This window comes from Stomoxys calcitrans, chromosome 2 (genome assembly GCF_963082655.1).
Source record: "Stomoxys calcitrans chromosome 2, idStoCalc2.1, whole genome shotgun sequence".
Lineage (NCBI taxonomy): Eukaryota > Metazoa > Arthropoda > Insecta > Diptera > Muscidae > Stomoxys > Stomoxys calcitrans.
Window position 1 is genome coordinate 166,161,923 of NC_081553.1, and position 20,939 is coordinate 166,182,861.

At 36.2% G+C, this 20,939-nt stretch overlaps 1 protein-coding gene across 26 annotated transcripts in view; it reads left to right on the top strand.

Moving 5' to 3' along the window:
* Nucleotides 1–20,939, top strand: part of LOC106081014 (TLD domain-containing protein 2) — a 585,921-nt gene that overhangs the window by 528,793 nt on the left and 36,189 nt on the right. Inside the window, exon 1 of one of the 26 annotated variants that reach the window (XM_013242814.2) lies at nucleotides 16,134–17,058. The exons of the other annotated variants lie outside the window; for them this stretch is intronic. Within the exon in view, the coding sequence (XP_013098268.1) occupies nucleotides 16,837–17,058 (222 nt within the window). The 5' untranslated portion in view covers nucleotides 16,134–16,836. Of the gene's footprint in view, nucleotides 1–16,133; nucleotides 17,059–20,939 lie in introns of those variants that run through there. 26 annotated transcript variants of the gene reach the window in all.

Consider the following 20,939-nt stretch of genomic DNA (forward strand, 5'->3'; position numbering starts at 1 on the left):
CTTTTTTTTTTGTTTAAATTTGTTTGGCTTTTTGTGATGATGACGAAGTCGATGCCGCCAATGATGATGATGTTGTTGATGATAATATAAGCATTAGCAAAATGCTTAAATATCAACCCACACTTCCATTTCGTTTCGCTAAGATAGGGAGTTGCTAACCAAATTGTTCTTTTTTTATTCTGCCGGCTGCTTAAACTGCAAATTTCAATCTTCTGTTTGGGATATTAAACAAAACCAGTAATTTTGAGGGACCACCCCTACAATGAGTATGTGATTAGGAGCTAACTTGAAGTGCTGCCAGCTAGATTGTCTAAACTCCTTTGAAATGTGTTAATTGAACCTGTTTCAGAACAATAATTTCATTGAATTCCAAAGCGTCTACAGTAGCAACATTGATTTTGATTTTATTTTTTTTCACAGTCATTTATTTCTTGATCAGCTTTAGTTAATTCCTTTACATTCGTTTGGGAGTCATAAATATATATATATATATATAAAATATATAATTATTGCTTTATTATAAAGATTTGATAATTATCCCATTATTATGCCCAGCTCTTGTAAGCTTTTAGTCAAATTAAACAACGAAAATAAAGTATATGAGACATGCAACAAATTTAATTCGAATATTAATACGGCAGACACACACACCCCTGTCGTGTCAAGAACTTCATTATCATACCAATCAAGTTCAAACCCATCCGAACAAATCCAATTGAATCCTTCATATTGAATGATAAATTAAATTGAAAAGATTTGACAGCGTTGAGATATTTTATTTGATGTGTTGTAATTTTTTTGCTTCAAAAGTTGTAGTTGAAAAAAATTTGTTTTTATCGCATTTAATGTCAATTTAATTTTGGAAATGACTTTAGAAGTAACGGCTTTAAAACGTGCCATACGACTTCAACCAAAACAAATGATTAAATGAGAATCATTTGTTATTTCGATAAAAATAATTCTTCATACCCACCACTATAGGATGTGGTAAATTCATTTTTCATCCCATATGCCTAATATTCGAGAAATATGGATTTTAGACCTTTTTAAATGTATTCATTTGTAAAAAGTAATTATAAGATAATTACGTTGCTTCGACTAATCCTATTAAGAAGAGGAGAGAAAGCATATGCAAATGAGCTTATTTTTGTCAGAATTCGCAAAATAAGGTAGCAAAAGTAATCAGCGACATTTAATTTTTTGATTTTTTGACAGTTACAACCGTTAGCCTTGCGGACTTCTTTTTGTTTACATTTTTGTTGGTGTTTACGTTTTCTCTTATTCGTTGTATTTTCAATCAGCATAGTTTAACATTTTCGATTTCCTTAGGCACGTTTACATATTTGGAAGTTGTTAGGCATTCTAAAGTGATCTGCCTGGCTCAACGATAGGAACCGAAGCCCTGATTGCAGACTTACACATAAACCTAAGCTAACCTACTATGTCATTCACAATAGATTTATTGGTTTAGTAGGCCACACCTGCCATGGCAATCCTGAAGACAGACGTACAACCAGAGAAATAAATTCCATGACATTAGAAACCACTGTCTGCAGATATTAGAAAACACGGTCTGCTGACATTTAGAAAACACTGTCTGCTGGTATCAGAAAACACAGTGTGCTGACTTTACTTAAACTTTTTTTAACGTTCCAATTTTTGAACTTCCTAAAACACAGGAGTTGTTTTTTTATTTTGTAACATAGTGTTATCATTTTGTGACTAAACTAGTTCCAACCACAACAAGTTATTATAAAATTAAAAAAAAATCTTCTGCATACGCCACTATGCGTTGCAAACCAGCTGTTTTAGTCAAAAGTAGTTTCGGACCATATTCAAAAATAACTCATAACTGTTCACAACATATTTATCAATTAACTGGTATGTCGATCTATTAATATTCTCCAAAGATATGTGTGATTTTGCCAAAACTATGTTTGAACCATAACACAACCTACATATCAAAAAGATATGTACAATATTTTGGGCTTAGTTTCAAATTATCGTTGTGACAACACGCGGTGTGTAGTCGCATTGCGCATTAAGGTATGGTGTGTGCACACAACGTGCATAAGCACATCGTTTACATACTCATCATGCATGGATACAAAATTAATGGGATGTTGTGAATAAAGCCGACTAAATGTATGAGTAGGTTAAAGCTATAGCGTTGCCAAAGACTAATAAAAACACTTAACCAAAATTTGAAATATTTGCATATGTATATATGCTATACAGATACAGGGAAACTTCAGGAGTAATAGAATTTGACAAACCAACATGAAAGAAAACAGATTCTTATTCCTCCAATACTATAGGATGACCCACGAATAAGTTGATTTTCAAAAATGATTAAAAAATATAGATAAAAACTTTTCAACAGTTTGCTTTCAGTGAAATTTGGCAACGTTTTGGTTAACGATAAAACACCACTGCAAATATAGCTGCAATAGAAAAGATAGAGTCTCAATTTTCCGTTTCCTTTCTGTCCATCTTTTTTTTACCTTTATAGTTGTTTGGCTCTACAAGTTCAACGGCTCCTGTCAAAATAGATGAATTTAGATTAATATTTTACGGTTATCCTTTAAGTTGGCCTAGCCAAAGGAGCGTATACGCATTTTATTTTACGTTATGTATACGACATGGTGACTGTGTGGTTGTTTCAAATGCGTTTCCATTAGGGTGCGATTAGAATGCGTGCTGAAAGCCGAGCCGAGCTAGTCAATACTATAAAGATTGTTCGTGCGAGAAAACTGATTACAAACAAGTCAATACAATAAGCTTGTACATTACATAGTGAACGCCGAGCAAAGCGGAGAGCAAAGCCGATTGAGCGCGAGAAAACAGCTCCAAAGCGATTTTCGCGCTTGTTTGCATTGTTGATGTTTACTTTTTCGCGCACAGTTTTTAATGCTTTAAAAATAAAAAATGCTTATCGATCAAATAATATGTGGAATTTTATTTTATTAATATAAATAATAGAATTCACCAAATTCACTACTTTTTCTTTGGTGATAATAATTGCATTAATTTACTAGAAGAAGCAAAATTCTCTTTATCAGATGAATATTAGAGGTAAGAGTGGACGTCAAATTTCCAAACAGACTCATTTATACAATTTGCGATACCACAATAGCGACAGACCAGGCCACAAAAGCGACAGACCAGGCCTCGGCTGAGAATCGAACCCACGATCGCCACATTGGTAATCCGAGCACGCTATCAACTCTGCTACCGGGGCGACCTTTTACCATTAACGATAACCAAAACACCACACTTAGGTTAGGTAGGCTGGGTTTCCCAACATAGGTCCATTGTGATAGACTAGAAATAAAGGCAAGAAAAGAGAGTGAGACTTCGGACTATATTCAAGGGTTATACACGAACTAAAAAAAAAAGAATGAATGGAGAACAAGAGCAGGCGGTCCAAGCAAGCACGTATGTGTCTTCGACGGATCATATCCACCCTCCATCGGAACCATCCCGTCCTGCCCCGTACACAAATCTCTGAAGACCTCCCATAGGTACGTTCGCAAGATCAACCAGATCGCAGAAGAACCGCCTCCCCACAAAGGAGAGCCTGTGTCCCACCAGACCCGCACATGAACAGAGCAGGTGGTCGATAATCTCCTCCTCATCCCCATCAAGATAACTCCTGCAGAAAACATTGTGCGGTATATGAGCATATCGCCGCCGTGCGGCCTATGACACAGTGTCCGGTTATGACCCCAATCAATGTGCAATGATCAATGTGCTCAGCGAACTCTTATCGAATGCAAGTAACTCATTCGTTTTTCTCCGGTCGATGACAGACCAAAGCGCCTTAGCAGTCCAGCAACCACCCGCTGAGAACCATCTCGCCACCGACCCCGGTCTGGTCATGTCATCTACTATGTTCAAAGCTCGACAAATTGCATGTAGACAAAAAAACGGTGACTGGTTCGCCCGGCGCAGACGATCCTCTCCTGGCGCATTCGTCAACCCCTTCATTCCCTGGAATCACTTCATGTCTGGGAACCCATATCAACGTCACAACGTCAGTCCGGAGGGACTCGAAACAATCCACCACACACCTCGACCTCGCCGTCCTTGAACCTAAGGTCTTGAGCTCTGTCATATTGTCCACATAAATCCTGAATTTTGAGGTCATTAAGGGCTCTAACAAGAATTTCTCTTTCGGTTACTGTAATGGCGCAGAACTCTGCCTGAAAGACCGTACACTCCTCCGGTAGTCCCAGAGACATACCCATGTTGATTTCGTCGGAGTAGACCTCCAATTCAGTCCCTGACTCCCTCTTGGAGCCATCAGTGAAGATCGAGGTCTTATTCCCATCAAACAAAGCATTCGCCCTCCATTCATCCCTCCCGGCGAAAACGAATCCTGAATGTCCTAATCTCAATCGGTAACGGTGCCAGATAGTCGGAGATGCTCCTCAGTCTACCCTCCGCATCAATGGCATCTAGAATGAAACATGCCGCACAGTGTCGTGAGTTCATAGTAAAGTTGGCCAAAAATAGAAGGAGTTAACGTAGGTGGATGAAATGGTGGACTAAAAATGAATCATATAGTTCCACGTTATGGAATAGGTCCCACATAGACCGAACTACCGATTTTACTTCCTAAAACCACAAATTGCTCATTTTCTATCCGAATTCCTTCAAATTTGAAATAAAGACTTCTAAAGATAAAGGCCGTTCTGACGATTAATAGTTTTGGCCAATAAAAAACCTATTTTTCAGCCGTTTATGTTGAAATTTGAATCAGTGAGTTATTTTACACATCTCAAGGCCCGTACCGAATATAATCCAAATTGGACCATATTGGGATATAGACCGATCTTTCGATTTTGGATCTCGGAACCATAAAATGCGTATTTTTCATATCTTCTTTTCCCTTTTACCCATTTCTCTTTTAGGCAATACCTACCATGGAAGTCAAAATAATACACTGTTTGCAAAAGTTAAGCCAAATCGTGTAACAATTACGGCATCCAGGGTCTCAAGAGGTCAAATCGGGCATATTGGACCATTCCCGTGCAATGATTTCTTTGGGGTATCCATACGAGTACTAGCATATTTTTTATACCTTGCTCTCTAAAATGATCCAAATATAAAAGTCCATCGGATTGGGATCCGGCGAATTAGATAGCCACTGTGTGGGCGAAATGAGGTTCAGAAAATAATTTTTTAACATTCTTGATTTAGACGTGCTTTATTTGACGGTGCCGAGCTTTTTTGGCACGTCCATGGTCTACGATCAAAATGTTTGCGTACCAACAGTTCCAAAACTGATTCCAAAATTTTTTCCCAATAAGAAGTCTCATTTACTTTGATACCAATCTCGATTGTAGAGCGGTCATCGGCGAACATCGTTAGTGATGGACAATTACTTCGGATGGTCGTTCGTGGGCTTAAATTCTCGTAGGTGCGCTTGGTTAAGTAAACATGATAATTTTGGGAACTGCTGAATTGAGAAATTTTTCTCCTCATAGAACACAATGTTCGCGAATTCACCACTAAGGCCCAGTATGTACCCCAAGCGAATCAATTCGCTAGCTAACACATGTCGCTAGCTGACACACTTTTTTGGTGTAATACATCCATCACGTGGTGAAAAAAATGAGTTTTCTTACAATTAATCTTAAAAAAATATCCAGAGCTTTCAATGTCACCCTGTGACGCGAAGAAAACCGAAAATTTTGCTTAGGATATGTCAATGCATATATGCAAGATCGTGTGCCGCATGAAACTTGTTAAGCTTTACTTTGAGATCGTTTTTATACCCTCCACCATAGGTTGGGCGAATACTAATTTCGTCATTCCGTTTGTAGCACCCCACAAAGTATATATATTCTTGATCGTCATGGCGTTTTAAGTCGATCTAAGCATGTCGGTCCGTCTGTTTGTCGAAAACAAGCAAACTTTCAAAGGTGTAAAGCTAGACGCTTGAAATTTTGCACAAATACTTTTTTATTGATGTAGGTCGGTTGGGATTGGGCGAAATCGGTCCATGTTTTGATAAACTGCAATATAAAGCAATCTTCGGTTTTGACTCCTTGAATTTTCTAGAGGGGGCAATTCTTATCCAATTTGGCTGTGGTGTTTTGGTACGACTTCCTACAACTGCGCCAAGTATGATCATAATCGGTTGATAACCTGATATAGCTGCCATATAAACCGATCTCCCTTTCTGAGCCTCTGGAGGGCGCAATTATTACCCGATTTGGCTGACATTTTGAAGATTGTATTTTTCTATGAATTCTAACGGCCATTACAAAAACGGTCTATATCGTTGAATAACTGGAATTGCTCATATATATTTGAAAAAGTCATTCAAAGAACTTGACAAATGCGATCCATGGTGGGGGTATTAAGATTCGGCCCGGCCGAATTTTAAACGCTTTTACTTGTTGCATCCCTGCACGAGATATTTTCAGATCTTAGCCATTTAGCTTTAGATTTTATGGTGCGTTAAACAAACATTTTGTTCGCTTTGAGGTGTGCGAATGTGCCAACGATTACCGTTTGTATTTTTCCAGCCAATTATAACGCAATCGCTTTAACAACGCTGCTAGTCTCGATTTATGGTCGATTTATGTTGCGTTAAACAAACATTTTGTTCGCTTTGAGGTGGTTGAATGTGCCAACAATAACCGTTTGTTTATTCTATCCAAATATAACGCAATCGCACTATTACGCTTGGACTCCATCACGCATAGTTTTCTTTTAAAATAAACTCAGAAGCAGATGCGTTTGATGGCTTGTAAACAATATGATGAACTGTCAATTAAACAAATATCATGTAGCTGTCATTTCTAGTTTGAATGATATATGTACCGGTGTAGTCTTTGTTGCAATTCGTGCCAGCTACCCTGTACTTTGACCAGAATTAAAATTTTAAGTGTCAATTAATGCATATGTTTTACATTTGTTTTAAAAAAAAATCTAGGAACACGAAATGCATTGGCATGGTTTTCAAAAAAATCACGATGTCAATTTCCACCACCAGTAACCGGTTAATTACAGAACAAACTCCTGATTTTTTTTACCTATGTATCCGGATCTAATATATGTGTTACACTTAAAAGAATACCCATGAGCTATATGCAGATCTAAGCAATTTAGTTTTGAAATTAACAGTTTGGTAGCTCCACAACAAAATTATCAGTTTAGCTGCGTACTAGTCCAAAAATGTGGTCTACTTTAGTTTTAACCATATGAGTGTTCGTGTGTGATGCCCTTCAGCGTTGAAAACTTTTTTATACCTACACTGAGTTATTCGAATTTTATTTGTTTAAATTGGTATTTATTTACATTTTTCTGTTAAAGGTCTCTATGTTGAAAAAAGAAAAAAAAAACAGAAATGAACAATTTGACAGATGGTGGTCATTGTTGGCTGGCAAGCGTACGATGGATGCATTACTAAAGTCACGTTTTATGATTGTGCAAAATGTAAACTTAAAAATTAAGGCCTCGATATATTGAATTTTTGTATTGAATTTTCATTACAAGAATTTTCAATATTTATACTATCGAAAGTATTTGTTTTTTTTTAATACATACAGACTTTAAATGAAGGTTTAGTATTTTTTTTTTCTTTTAAACCAAAGTGGCGGTGCTTTTATTATCATGTTCATCTTTCTCCTTAATTAGTTTCAACAAAATTGCTCAACCTAATTTAGTTACCATATAAACAAATGAGTAATGCCACCAAGGTTTCTAAAAACTCAATGGGAGTTTTTAATTATCTTCATTGTTAAACACACTTGAAAACTCAACTGCTTGAATTTAGTTGGAGATAATACTTGGTTGCCAAGTTGTTGGTTTAATTTAAGAGCCGGGGCCAACAATATTTTGACCTATGCTTATTTTTAAATTCATGTTTACTTGTTGAATGGATAAGTTAGAATACATAGTTTTAGATGGGGTATACTAATTTCGTCATTACGTTAGTAGCACATCGGTATATTGGTTTAAGACCCCATAAATTATATATATTTTTGATCGTCTTGACATTCCAAATCTATTTAGCTACATCCGTCCGTCTGTCTGACAGTAGAAAACACGCAAATCTTTGAAGGAATGAGGCTAGGTGCTTGAAATTTTGCACAACTACTTCTCGATTCATGTTTTGATATAAGTTCCTTATAAGCTGATTTGCCGATTTGACTCCTTGCGCCTTTAGAGGCCGCAATTATAATCCGATTTGGCTGAAATTTTTTACGTAACATTTTGCTATGCCTGGGGGCGCCCCGGTAGCTCGATTCCCGCCAGAAGCCTTGGTCTGTTGCTACTGTGGTATCACAATGGACTTAAAATCGTCTAAGTGAGTCTGTAAAGGACTGCCACTCTTACCTAACCTAACCTTTGCTATGCCATGCCAAGTATGGTCCAAATCGGTGCATTATCTGATTAAGCTCACATATAATTCAATCTCCCGATTTGACTTTTTGAGCCTCAAGAGGACGCAATTATTTTCCGATTTGGCTGAAACTATGAATGTGGTATTTTTGTATGACTTCCATGACAAGTATGCTCCATATCGTTCTATAACTTGATATAGCTCCCATATATTTGAACAAGTCATTCCAAGAACTTGTCACGAGCGATCAATTGTAGAGGGTGTATAAGATTCGGTCTGGTCGAACTTAACGCATTTTTACTTGTTTAATTCGTAAATTTTTTGTTGTTGTTCAGCCGCCTTTTATTTCTTCAGCGTGGATGTGGGGAAGTTTGAGTTTCTACGAAAACAATTCTATATAAACAATTATTAATTCATAAATGACTAACCAGAAGCATTTTTAAACCGCTTGCCACTATGGCAATAGGAGTTGAAATAAAAAGCAACACTAGTTCTCCCATATATAAAGTTCATAAGTTGACAAATCAATATGAGTTCTAAAATTTTAATCGCGCATATGTCACATCTTTGCTAGAGATTGTTACAAAGTCCATATAAAAAACAATGCGTGTTGTGCTGGTGGTCCACATATATATGAAAAATGTACCATATGGTATTTTCTTAAACCTTGTTAACTTCACTCTTATTAAGGAAGTCACCTCTTTTTGTACCCATTTTATTATGACAGATCATTATAAATACTTTACCATTAATCTCTCTTTTGACAGTGTGTAATTAGTGCCATACATTCTCATATTATTATTATTATTCTGTTTTTTTTTTTTCGTTTCATTTTTCAATTCTGACAAATTATTATAACATGCTCCAGAAATTGATTTAATTCTAGGGTATTTTACTGCCAACAATATGGCTGGTGGGGCTGCATGTAATTAACAAAAAAAAAAAACACTTACCAAGAATGCGGATTTAATACCAAAACAGGCTGCTAGTTAATTGCTCATATAAGGCAATGGTATTACGTTACGTTCATGGGAACATAGAATAAGTTCTATGTGTGTTTACATTAGACTGGTCTTTGGTCAATTATGAGGTGAAGAATCCATGAAGTAAACTTTACTTAATATAATCGACAATAAATGTACCCCAAAATATAAACAAACCGATGGGACTATTAAATCCTAAGATGGCTATACCATGTGAACCTAAGATTCTCATTGATTAAGGTACTCTGGAGGCTTTCGTAGTTTTAGCATTTTCGCCTGCAACGGAAAACGCCTGTATTCGAATCCCGGCGAGAACATCAAGAAAGAAATTCGGTGGTGGTTATTTTTGAGGTATGCCCGATTTAAGGTCTTAGATTCATAAAAGGTGCATTTATTATCAAATTTCATTAAAATTTAGCACAATGAGTTGTGAAAGGTACCTTAACAATCTCACCGTGTATAGTCAAGATCGGGCTATATTTGGATATAGCCGCCATACATACCGATACCCCTACATAATTTCTTGGGCCCATAAAAGCTGGATTTTTTATTCGAATTCGCTGTAATTTGGAACAGTGTGCTGTATTAGGCCCTTCGACATCCGTATTTGAATGTGACTTACATAAGTCTATATTTATATATAGCTGCCATCTCCCGATTTGAGGTTGTTTACTCACAGAAAGTTGCATATATTATCCGAGATTCGGCAAAATGAGTTGTATTAGACCCTTACAATACTCCTATGGTGGCGATCGGAATATGATTGGATAAATCCGCCATATAGACCAATATTCTGCTTTACCGTCTTGAACAGAGAATTGTATTGAACCCATCGACGCCAGTGCCGAGATTGGTTTAAATCGAACCATGTTTCGATAAAGCAGCTCTGGAGTCATAAATGTTGCAATTTCATCGGATCCAGATTGTTCAGATCGCTTTAAAAAGCCCAATAACTTGCGAATGTTCACATCCGCTAAATCGGATAGGTTCTCAAAGAAATGAAAACCCAAAGTGGAACACCTTCTGACTGCTAGTGCGAGACACACACTTTTGAGGTATACAGGCTTTTGAAAACTTCTCTACAAGTCGTGTCGCTCTGCGTCACGTCGTTCGGACTCAGCAATAAAAAAGGAAGTCCCTAATAATTGAACTTAAATGGAATGTTTAGCGCCAATTTACAATTTACTCTTTTCTTATGCAATTTGAAGACAACTTTGCCACATATTGCTTTGCAAATTCATATGTGTATACATATATCTGCATATTCACACAAATTGGAAATCCCTTTCAAAAATTTTTGAATTTATGCAGCCATAGTTCCCCCATAAAACAATCTTTAAATTTATCTCCGTTAATCTCGGAAGAGTGCATTACGTATGGGTTCAATATCAAGAAAATCGATCGATCGACGATCATCTTTGTCTATCAAAGGTATAGATGTTGAGGAATCAAAAGCTTCAGATGTTCTGGGCATGAAAATACAAAGTGTCGAAAGAAGCATTTATGTGCTAAGGCTTCTTTAAAAGGTGTAAGAATTTCTTCACTCCTTTTGATCTTCTTAACATCCATACCACTTTTAGGCCGAAAATGAAGTACAACTCACATATATAGGCTGAAGCTTCAAAATCATCTCTGGAGCTACTGGACCGTGTTCAGAGGGGAGCGATGACGTAGATTGGGGACATTAAGGTGTCCAAATCTATTGCCTCCCTTGAACATCGTCTTAATGTAGGTTGTTTGGCGCTGTTCTATCGGTACTTTTATGGTGAGTGTTCGTCTGATATTCGTCTTCTTATTCCTGATGAAAGGCTGTTTGTCACAAATACTAGACATTCCATGAACATAAAGGGTGATTTTTTTGAGGTTAGGATTTTCATGCATTAGTATTTGACAGATCACGTGGGATTTCAGACATGGTGTCAAAGAGAAAGATGCTCAGTATGCTTTGACATTTCATCATGAATAGACTTACTAACGAGCGAGAACACATTTCGAACCGAACACTGATTTTGGTAATAAAATTCAATGATTTGCAAGCGTTGCTCGTTAGTAAGTCTATTCATGATGAAATGTCAAAGCATACTGAGCATCTTTCTCTTTGACACCATGTCTGAAATCCCACGTGATCTGTCAAATACTAATGCATGAAAATCCTAACCTCAAAAAAATCACCCTTTAGAACCATTTGCAATTGATTGGCCAGCGGACCGGACAAGGCATTGTAGAAAGAATTCTTATTTCGCCCGAACCGTTCCTATGTGGAATCGACTTCCGGCTAATGTTTTTTCCACCCAATATGACATCCAGAGATTTAAGACAAATGTCAATAAACACTACATCCTTTTCCCCCCTCCAATTCCTAATTTCCATTCGCCAATGCAATCCACTGCATTCATAAAGGACATCCCCTGCGTGTTGGTAGCATCTATGTCCCTCAGATTTTTAAATCCAGACCGATCTAATAAACAAATTTAATGTATCTTAGGGAAAGCACAGGGTCGTCTACAGGTCGCCCATGAAATACAATCCACGGCAATAACGAATGTTTCCCACTGTAAAGATTAAAACTTTTACATAAAACTAAACTTGAAATATCAAAAATAGTTGCGTCGATTATTTATGTATTTACATCAGTGGTGGATAAACTAACACATTTGCACCCATTTGCTTGTATTGGTTTATATTCTTGTGTACGTACACAATGATGTGCATTGGTGTATATGTTTTTGCCTATCGCTGAACTAGATATACATATGTCTAGGTAAATTTATACATGGTAAAGTCATTAGCCCAGCTGATAAAATTCTAATTCCAGAGTTGTATTCAAATCCCACTAGAACGTCAAACGCTTTCCTTTTTTCACATATTAATTATTTTAATTTATAATTTAAATAATATAATAAATCCTTTGATCTTGTGGCTGCTACAAAAAAAAAACTAGAATTTCTATTGGGAAGTGTCAAGAAATTTGACAGACTAGTGGGAATCTGCACCACCATTCCCACAGGGATGTATAGTTGATTTCGTTGTTGTTGGGCTAAAGACTTTACTTTGTGTATATTTGCCTAGATACATGTAGTATATTACTATATAACTTATATTTTTTATAGTGGAAAACTTAGATATATACAAAAATTAATTTTTAGGACATATTGACAAGTTATTCTTCTACTATGTATATTTTTTAACCTGATTAATATGTGACTGAAGACTTTCAAAAATTGTTGCACTGTGTATATATTCAAATTCCAAGTCAATCATTTGTTGTTTCAAAGAAATTAATGACGAAAACAAGTTGTAAGTCAGCTGATCTCTTTGCAGTACCTCTTTCACAAAGTATTTAGAAAGAAAAATCGAATTAATGCATACAAGTCTTACAATAAATGTTAACAAGATTTCGATAACAAATGTTATATACTTTGGCCTTCAGCTTTAAGTTTCAATCATCATAATCTGATTTAATCACACAGGCCGAAAAAAATATATCCTTATCTAGATACTTAATGTATTTATTAGAAGCAAAGAAAGAGAGAGGGAGAGAGAGAGGGAAATACAAATACCTAAACCTTTCGTTTGAAATTGAGAGATTTATCAAATAAAAACCAGATGGTAATGATCAATTGATAGATTTTGACAGTTTAACGATGACATTTTAATAGAATTGTTTGCATTTTCCCCAACGCTTTTAGAAAAACAATTTCTTGTGTTATTGTTTGTCAATAAACATTCTTCTTCTATGTACATATTTGCTGATGTCATTAAACAGAATTGAAATTCAATTAACTTTAACAGAACTTTTGTTAGAAAACTTATCACCTGAAGCAGAGTTTCTATTTCAACTAGGTACATAGCTCCCCTCTTTGGCCAAACAAATAACAATCTGTATCGTTATCGCTCTCCTAATGTCATAATACACACACACAGTTGACACTCAACTGTTGCCGATGCCAGATCGGCAACATGACGAGTTTAAGATTTTTCGTTGGAAAGTATCACTTTTTTTGAAATGGCATTGTGTAATTAGCATTTATGTAACACAAATGTTAGCTATCGAAAGGTGAAGGCAAACTCGTTTGTATTTGAAAACATTGGAATGCCTCCACTTTCTTGGGTGGTTAGTGGGACGCTACTGTTTATTGTTTTGTCAAAATTAGTAGACACCAGATGTCGTTCTATACTTTTTGAGAGTGTCATGGGATATTATAATTAAAATATTAATTATACGCCTTGAGTACGTCTAATCAGACTCAATTCACCCGCCCGAATTCTGATCATTCAACCATGACGCGAAATTGCTTCTCTCCTCCAGTGCCATTGTGGCCCTCCCCGGCATGTTCGTGTGTGTATGTCTTTTGTTGGATATTCAAAGCATGTCCTCATTTGAGCGATTGCGAACAACATACAACGGCCGAATAATGGCAACAACAACAAGTGTACTCTTATTTTATAAAACTTGTTTATCAATACATACCAAAAGCAAAATAAACGAAACCAAGAGACAAAACAATAATAACGACCACAACAACAACAGCCCACTGAACCACTTAATTAAAGTGTATATTTAACATTTGCCGTTAAATTTACGAAATGTCATGGAGAGCGTTTGTCTGGCGCATTGTTGTTGTTGATTCGTTCGATTTGTTTTTGTTTATCAAATGTTTCTTTTGTTCGCATGCAAAACGCCATTCCACGCGTCAGAAAAAGATTTTTGTACAATTCCCTTTTCATCCACTTTGCCGTGATCGACAGATGCCATCACATAACATATGAATGAACATGGTCGCTGCCATCAAGAACGATATCCATTCACATTTGAAACGCACACAGAGCTGTCTCTACATACAACTGTAATGAAGAGAGGGAGAGAGAGTGATGTATGTTAGCAGACATTTTATTGCCACAGTATCATTTTAGGTTTTTCAAAATGTTGCTTACATAGAGCTTATTTAGATGTTATAGCGCTTTTGGAAAAATTTTACAGATAGAAAAAAATATATATAACATTGTTATGTATGTGTATGGCAACTTTTCTTCATTGATGGCGATAAATAACAATAACAAACAATAGTAAAATATACTTGCATATGGAGGAAGCGATCCTCGTCAAGCTGTTATATGGGTGATGGCCATTGGTTATTTAAAGGCGCCTATAACTCGACTTGTCGTATCGAGCATTATAGGCACTCAGTACTTAAGCAAGAACTGGAGCCGCCCGCCCTTTCACTGAGACCCTTCACTCGATATCCACATATAGAGCATTCCTCTATCCGAAGCCTGTGAACCCGCCCGGTAGCTCCCGCTAAGCTTCTCGTGATAACGATGAATATCATACAGATAAAAAAATGCGAAAAATCCTCTTCTTCGCATCTGATATAACAAATTCAGTCGATAGTTGCTATCCGTAATGTAAATTTGTCAATTACCAATGCAATTTAACTAAGGTTCCCGTCTGTTAACGACGGATCAGTACGAGTTGGAACGAAAATCGCAAAAAAATTAAAAAGTTCGATCCCGTTCCGTTAATACTTGTTCGTTTTTTATTGTCAGAAACTAATATAATAAATAAACGAACTTTAAATGTTTTGTGTGGAATTGGTCTATAGCCCATCAGCTGTTCAATTTTGTATACGCTCCACAATAAGACGGGTGTAAACTATATATATATATATATATAAATATATATGTATAAATCGCCATAAAGTATATATTCTTGACTTCATGACATTTTAAGTCGACCTAGCCATGTCCGTCCGTCAGTCTTTTAAAAGAACCCTAGGATAGGTTAGGTTGAAAAGAGGGTGCAGATATTAATCCGCCCCATGCCACTAAGGGCATACACCTAAGCCAGTAATCGGCTTGTGCACTCTAAAAACTCACGCTTACTTTCGAAACTTTGCACAGATACTTCCTATTGATGTAGGCCGTTTGGGATTATTAATGGGACCAATTTTGTCATCTACATAAATGTAGCTCCCATATAAACCGATCTCCCAATTATACACTTGAGACTACAGGTTGTAATTCTAACCCAATCTGGCTGAAATTTTTCCTATAGCCGCAAAAGCTGTATCGAGTATGGTCCCAATCGGTCCGTAACCTTAAAGCTCCTATGAAAACCGATCTACCGATTATACTTCTTGAACCTCCAGAGGGGACAGTTCATATCCGATCTGGATAAAATGTTGAGCTCTTTTATGACTCCCAGCATCCAACATACTAAAAGTGTTATCACACGATATGTATTTTCTAAGATAGCAACTGTGAAAGTTGTTCAATCTCTCGAACAAACACGTAGACACATTATATATGAGAATATATACCGATTTGAATATATACCGATTTATTATGATCTCTATATATATAAGATTTGGCCCAGCTGTACTTATCACACTCCTTAATATTATGAAATCGGATTTCAAATATATAATATTGTTTGTTTTTAGCGTACTTATATTTATTTAAGATAAAATAATCAAACACTAGGTTTCGCCATGGAAATCTACGTATTTCATTATTGAAATGATAAAATCGTTCTTTTAGCAATCCTCATGCATGATTCCAGCGCTTTTATTTGCTTTTCTATATTTGCACCACTTGCTATGTTAACCAGCTGTAGCCGACTCCATGCGGTTAGCTTTAACATGGGAAGGAAAAAAAGCTTTTTCTGGTTTCTTTGTGTCTATCTGACATTTACCCAAAATTCTACACATACACAAAAAAGGCATTGGATGACAGCTGGCTAGTTCTGCTGTCAGTTAGCACAAGACACGAACGTGAACACACATAGAAAATTAGAAAATTTTGTAATCGATTGTTTCAATTTGTGTGCGCTGTAATCGCCATTGTGATGTGTAAAGAAAACAAAAATAAAAACAATAGCAAGCGAATTTTGCAAATTGTGCAATAGAAAATGTAAATGTAAACAAAAAAGAAACCGTCTTTCTTTCGTTTCTCCTAGAAAGAAACACATTCAAAGTGAAATGGATGTGTGGTGACCGACAAAAAGTCGTCGCTAACAACACCAAAAACAGCAGCAGCCAACAGAAAGTCAGTCACAAGACCACCAAAAGTTGGAAAATGAATTTTGACGACCAACCCACTCCTCCGCTGACAACTTTGTCCTAAACTATAAACGAATGAGAGTGTGAAGTAAAATAACACATTTAACAAAGAAAGAGAGTGGATAGTATATCGTATGGAGTGAGAGAAGAAAAGCTTTGATTTACCGTATGCTCTTCTTTTGTTTACTTTGGTAAAACAAAGTAAACAAATGTTTAACTTGTTTTGCTCTTTAGCTCTCACTCTCTGAAAGCTTTGACTTCCGTCGAAATTGCTTTTGTATGCGAACAGCAAAAACAACCTGTTGATTTAAGAGACGAAGAGCCCGAAGTATTTTATGTTGGTTCGTGGCAACGAAGTCCATAGGGACACCATTCATAATTTGTGTCCTTTCTTTGCAACCTTCGAGGTAGTTGCGTAAACTTTGCCAACATGTGGTTCCTGATTTCATTTTGTATTTGTGCCGTGGGAATGGTTTTGGCCGGTCGCAAATGGGGTCGTTGGCTTTATTTGCGCTATGGCCGCTTTATTTTGCCGCGCTCGATGTTGGCAGGCAAAAATCGTGCGCCCACTCCTCCACTTTCGCCTTCGGTGGTTAAGAATGATGAGACACTGGAAGGTTTGCTCGACGAAAGTGGCGAAATGCACGAAACGGTAAGTCAAGTTCATCAACCATATGCACTCTCGCAATTTGTGCTACTGCAATCACGTACCCACCCACATACAACCACCACCACCGCCGTTTTGATGGCTACCGTACATTTTATTGACCGATAACATTACCTATATGGATGGTGTTGTGCGTTGCGGCACAAGCAGAAGCAGCAAGGGTGATAAAACTGTATTATATTTGTCGTTTTTATCTAACTGTAAACAAAAACAAGTATGTACTTGAGCACTCTTCGTTTTACGAAGTTTAGTTATTCTTATCTAAAAATTTTAATTGTATCACTTGCCAGCTCCCTTTCTGAATGTTGGACACGCACACTTTAAGCAGGGCATTTGAAGCGTAAATGATGTTGATGGAAGCAATTGCGATAATTTTTTTTAACACTTACAATGCTATGGCACTCTATTCGTTGTTAGGGGGTCAATTCTTAATGGGAGGGTCTGATAAAAAAGGAATTTTTAAGTGTGTGGTCATTGATTTTTATTTCACTGTGTCACTACGGAGAAACAATCTTAAGAACTACATCTTCTTGCTTCGGTAGTATTTATTGCACGTGAATAGTTTCAGTAAATAAACTGAAGGAGGATGTTGAAGTTATTTAATAACTATTGCTATTTGTGCACCACTCAAATGTGAGCTCAAAGATTCTTAGACGTGTGGTGCTAATAGTTAACCCTTGCCGGGATAGCTACCAAATAGGCCGATCTAGCGATTTAAGTTTTTGATCGCATTCGAAATTTGGAAGCTTTGGTTGTATTAGACCTCTCTAAATTCGTGCTGAATATGCTCATAGTTGGATAAACGTGTCATACACACCTAACTCCTGATTTGACCCCTTGAGCTCATATAAGCTATATAGCTCAAACTTATTGTTTTACTTAGGTTAAAAATATATCCATAATGGTGTAAAGTTAATCCAACCGTTAAGGCGTCTATGAGTTTCATTTAATAAACACATATTATAATTTTGGCCAATTTTTTCAAATCGAAGTGGCAAAATTTCCGATTTTTATTTCAAAGTGGCACCATGTCTAATATTTATATTGCATTGACGTGTTACAGTCATTTTATTTGAGAAACTCTGAACCACTTCCGCATGAGCAGCACAACTTGCAATTTCATTGACCTAAATTTGGGGCAAAATGTTGATATACCTCCTACACACGAGCACATACATATCTACGTCTGTTCCATGAGAACTTAAAAGAACTGTTTACTTTAAATGAAAGTACAAACTTTTTGAAATCCCCATACCTAGAATTTTGCCAAATTTAATAATTACATTTTAACTATAATTAATTGCATAATTTACTTGAATTTTTAATAATTACCTATTAAAGATATAAATCAGTAATTTTAAAACGCTACTCAATTCACAGAAATTCGAAGTGATGTTCAATTGAGAAAATTTGAATACATCAACTGGTCAGCTGACACCATCGTGTGCTTTTTTTGTTTTGTTTTACAGATCATGCAATTTTTGCATTCATTTTGTGCCAAAATGTTTATTTCACAATTTCATTGTAAAATTAATTAATGATTTTATAGTTTAATTGTTTTTAATTTATCGTTAATTTAACACGTACTCTGTTTTTTTTTTGGCAATGTGTTTATATGTATGTGAACATGAAAATATTGATACGGCAAATAACAAATATGAAATGTTTTAAACATTTCTAGAATTTCAACATTGGGCATGGATGAGCCCACTGTTACAGTTGTTGGTAGCAAGAATCAAAAGATTGGCAAATAAATCATCTTTACTCGAAAATCTTTTGATTACAATAGGTTAATAATGAACCAACGTAATATTCTCTTTTTATACCCATCCTATGGTGATGGGGGTATACTAATTTCGTCATTCGGTTTGTAACTCCTCGAAATATTACTCTGAGACCCCATAAAGTATACATATTCTTGATCGTCATGTAATTTTAAGTCGATCTAGCCATGTCTGTCCGTCCGTTTGTCTGTCGAAAGCACGCTAACTTTCGAAGGAGTAAAGATAGCCGCTTGAAATTTTGCGAAAATACTTCTTATTAGTGTAGGCCGTTTGGGATTGTAAATGGGCTATATCAGTCCATGTTTTGATATAGCTTCCATATAAACCGATCTTAGATTTTTACTTCTTGAGTCACTAGGGGCGCATTTCTTATCCGATTTGGCTGAAATTTTGCATGAGGTGTTTTGTTATGATTTCCAACAACTTTGTAAAGAGTGGGTTAAATCGGCCCATAAACTGATATAGCTGTCATATAAACCGATCTGCGGTCTTAACTTCTTCAGCCTTTAGAGGGCGCAATTCCTATCCGATTTGGCTGAAATTTTGCATGTGGTGTTTTGTTACGACTTTCAACAACTGTGTAAAATATAGTTTTAATTGGCCCATAACCTGATATAGCTGCCATATAAACCGATCTGGGATCTTGACTTCTTGAGCCTCTAGAGGAGGAGACGCAAGAATTATCCGATTTGGCTGAAATTTTGTACAACGACTTCTCTTCCGCCCCTAAAGGGCGCAATTTTTATTCGAATTAACTGACATTTTTCCCACAACGACTTCTAGTATAGTCTCCAACATTCAGTTCAATTATGGTACGAATCGGACGATAACTTGATATTATAGCTCCAATATCATAGCAATTCTTTTCTTATATCATATTTTTGCCTATAAAGAGATACCGGGAAAAGAACTCGACAAATGCAATCCATGGTGGAGGGTATATAAGATTCACCTTATTATTGAGCTTGAACTTGAATCATACAGTACTCATTGATATGTGAGATGTTTGTCCCTGTGGGGCAAATTTGAATTTGCAAAGTTTCAACAGCCATTTATCATTTAAGAAGAGTATTGTCATATTTCTTAAAAACTTTACTTCTTTTTAATATAACAAATCGAAAACGCGGCCACTCTTGGGGAAAATTAAATATGAATATCGTAAATATAGCCTTAAGCAACACAAATTGAAGAAGGTTGTCGACTGGCCTAACACAACTCACTGTCCCAAATTTCAGCAAAATCGGATAATAAATGTGGTTTTAATGGGCCTAAGACCCTAAATCGGCGGATCGAAGTATATTGGGGCCATATGAAGATATAGGCCATCTTCGAACTTAACCTGCTTATGGACAAAAAAAGAATCTGTGCAAAATTTAAGCTCAATATCTCTTTTTTGAAAGACTAGCGTGATTTCAGCAGACAGACGGACGGACATGGCTAGATCGTCTTAGATTTTTCCGCTAATCAAGAATATATATAGGATAGGGTCGGAATTGAATATTCGATGTGTAGCAAACGGGCATAAAAAGAATAGTACATGGCAATCTGTTTGTAACTCCAAATTACAATATCTGAATAAAAGGCAAAAGAAATTTCAAATCTTCAAAAATTCATATTTCAATATTAATCATGAACTAAAAAATACACAGTCGCTTAAAGTTATTTTAATCTTTTGTGCACCTACAGGTACATATACACTAATGTATGCAATTTTTGTATATGTAGCTTAGTAACAATTTCATAATATATATTTTCACAGTCTTGCACTTTGTCTACTTTTTTCCAATAAAATTGTTCACTAGGGAACAGAGAAATATGATACACATTTGTGTAACTCCATCCCAAAGATATGGTGTTGCTTCACTTTTATAAGAGAACAACATATGAATAGTTGAAAGTACGACTATGCGGTTGCTTTACGCCATTCTACTAATTTCCGTGATTCGCAATTGAAATTATGACTGCGACTATTTGGTCTGAATGACTGATTGAGGCTACTTACTTGTATTTCTTCTATGTGCAACCATATGTGGCATATTACATTACAACCAATATTGTGTAAAATGTCTACTAAACGAAACA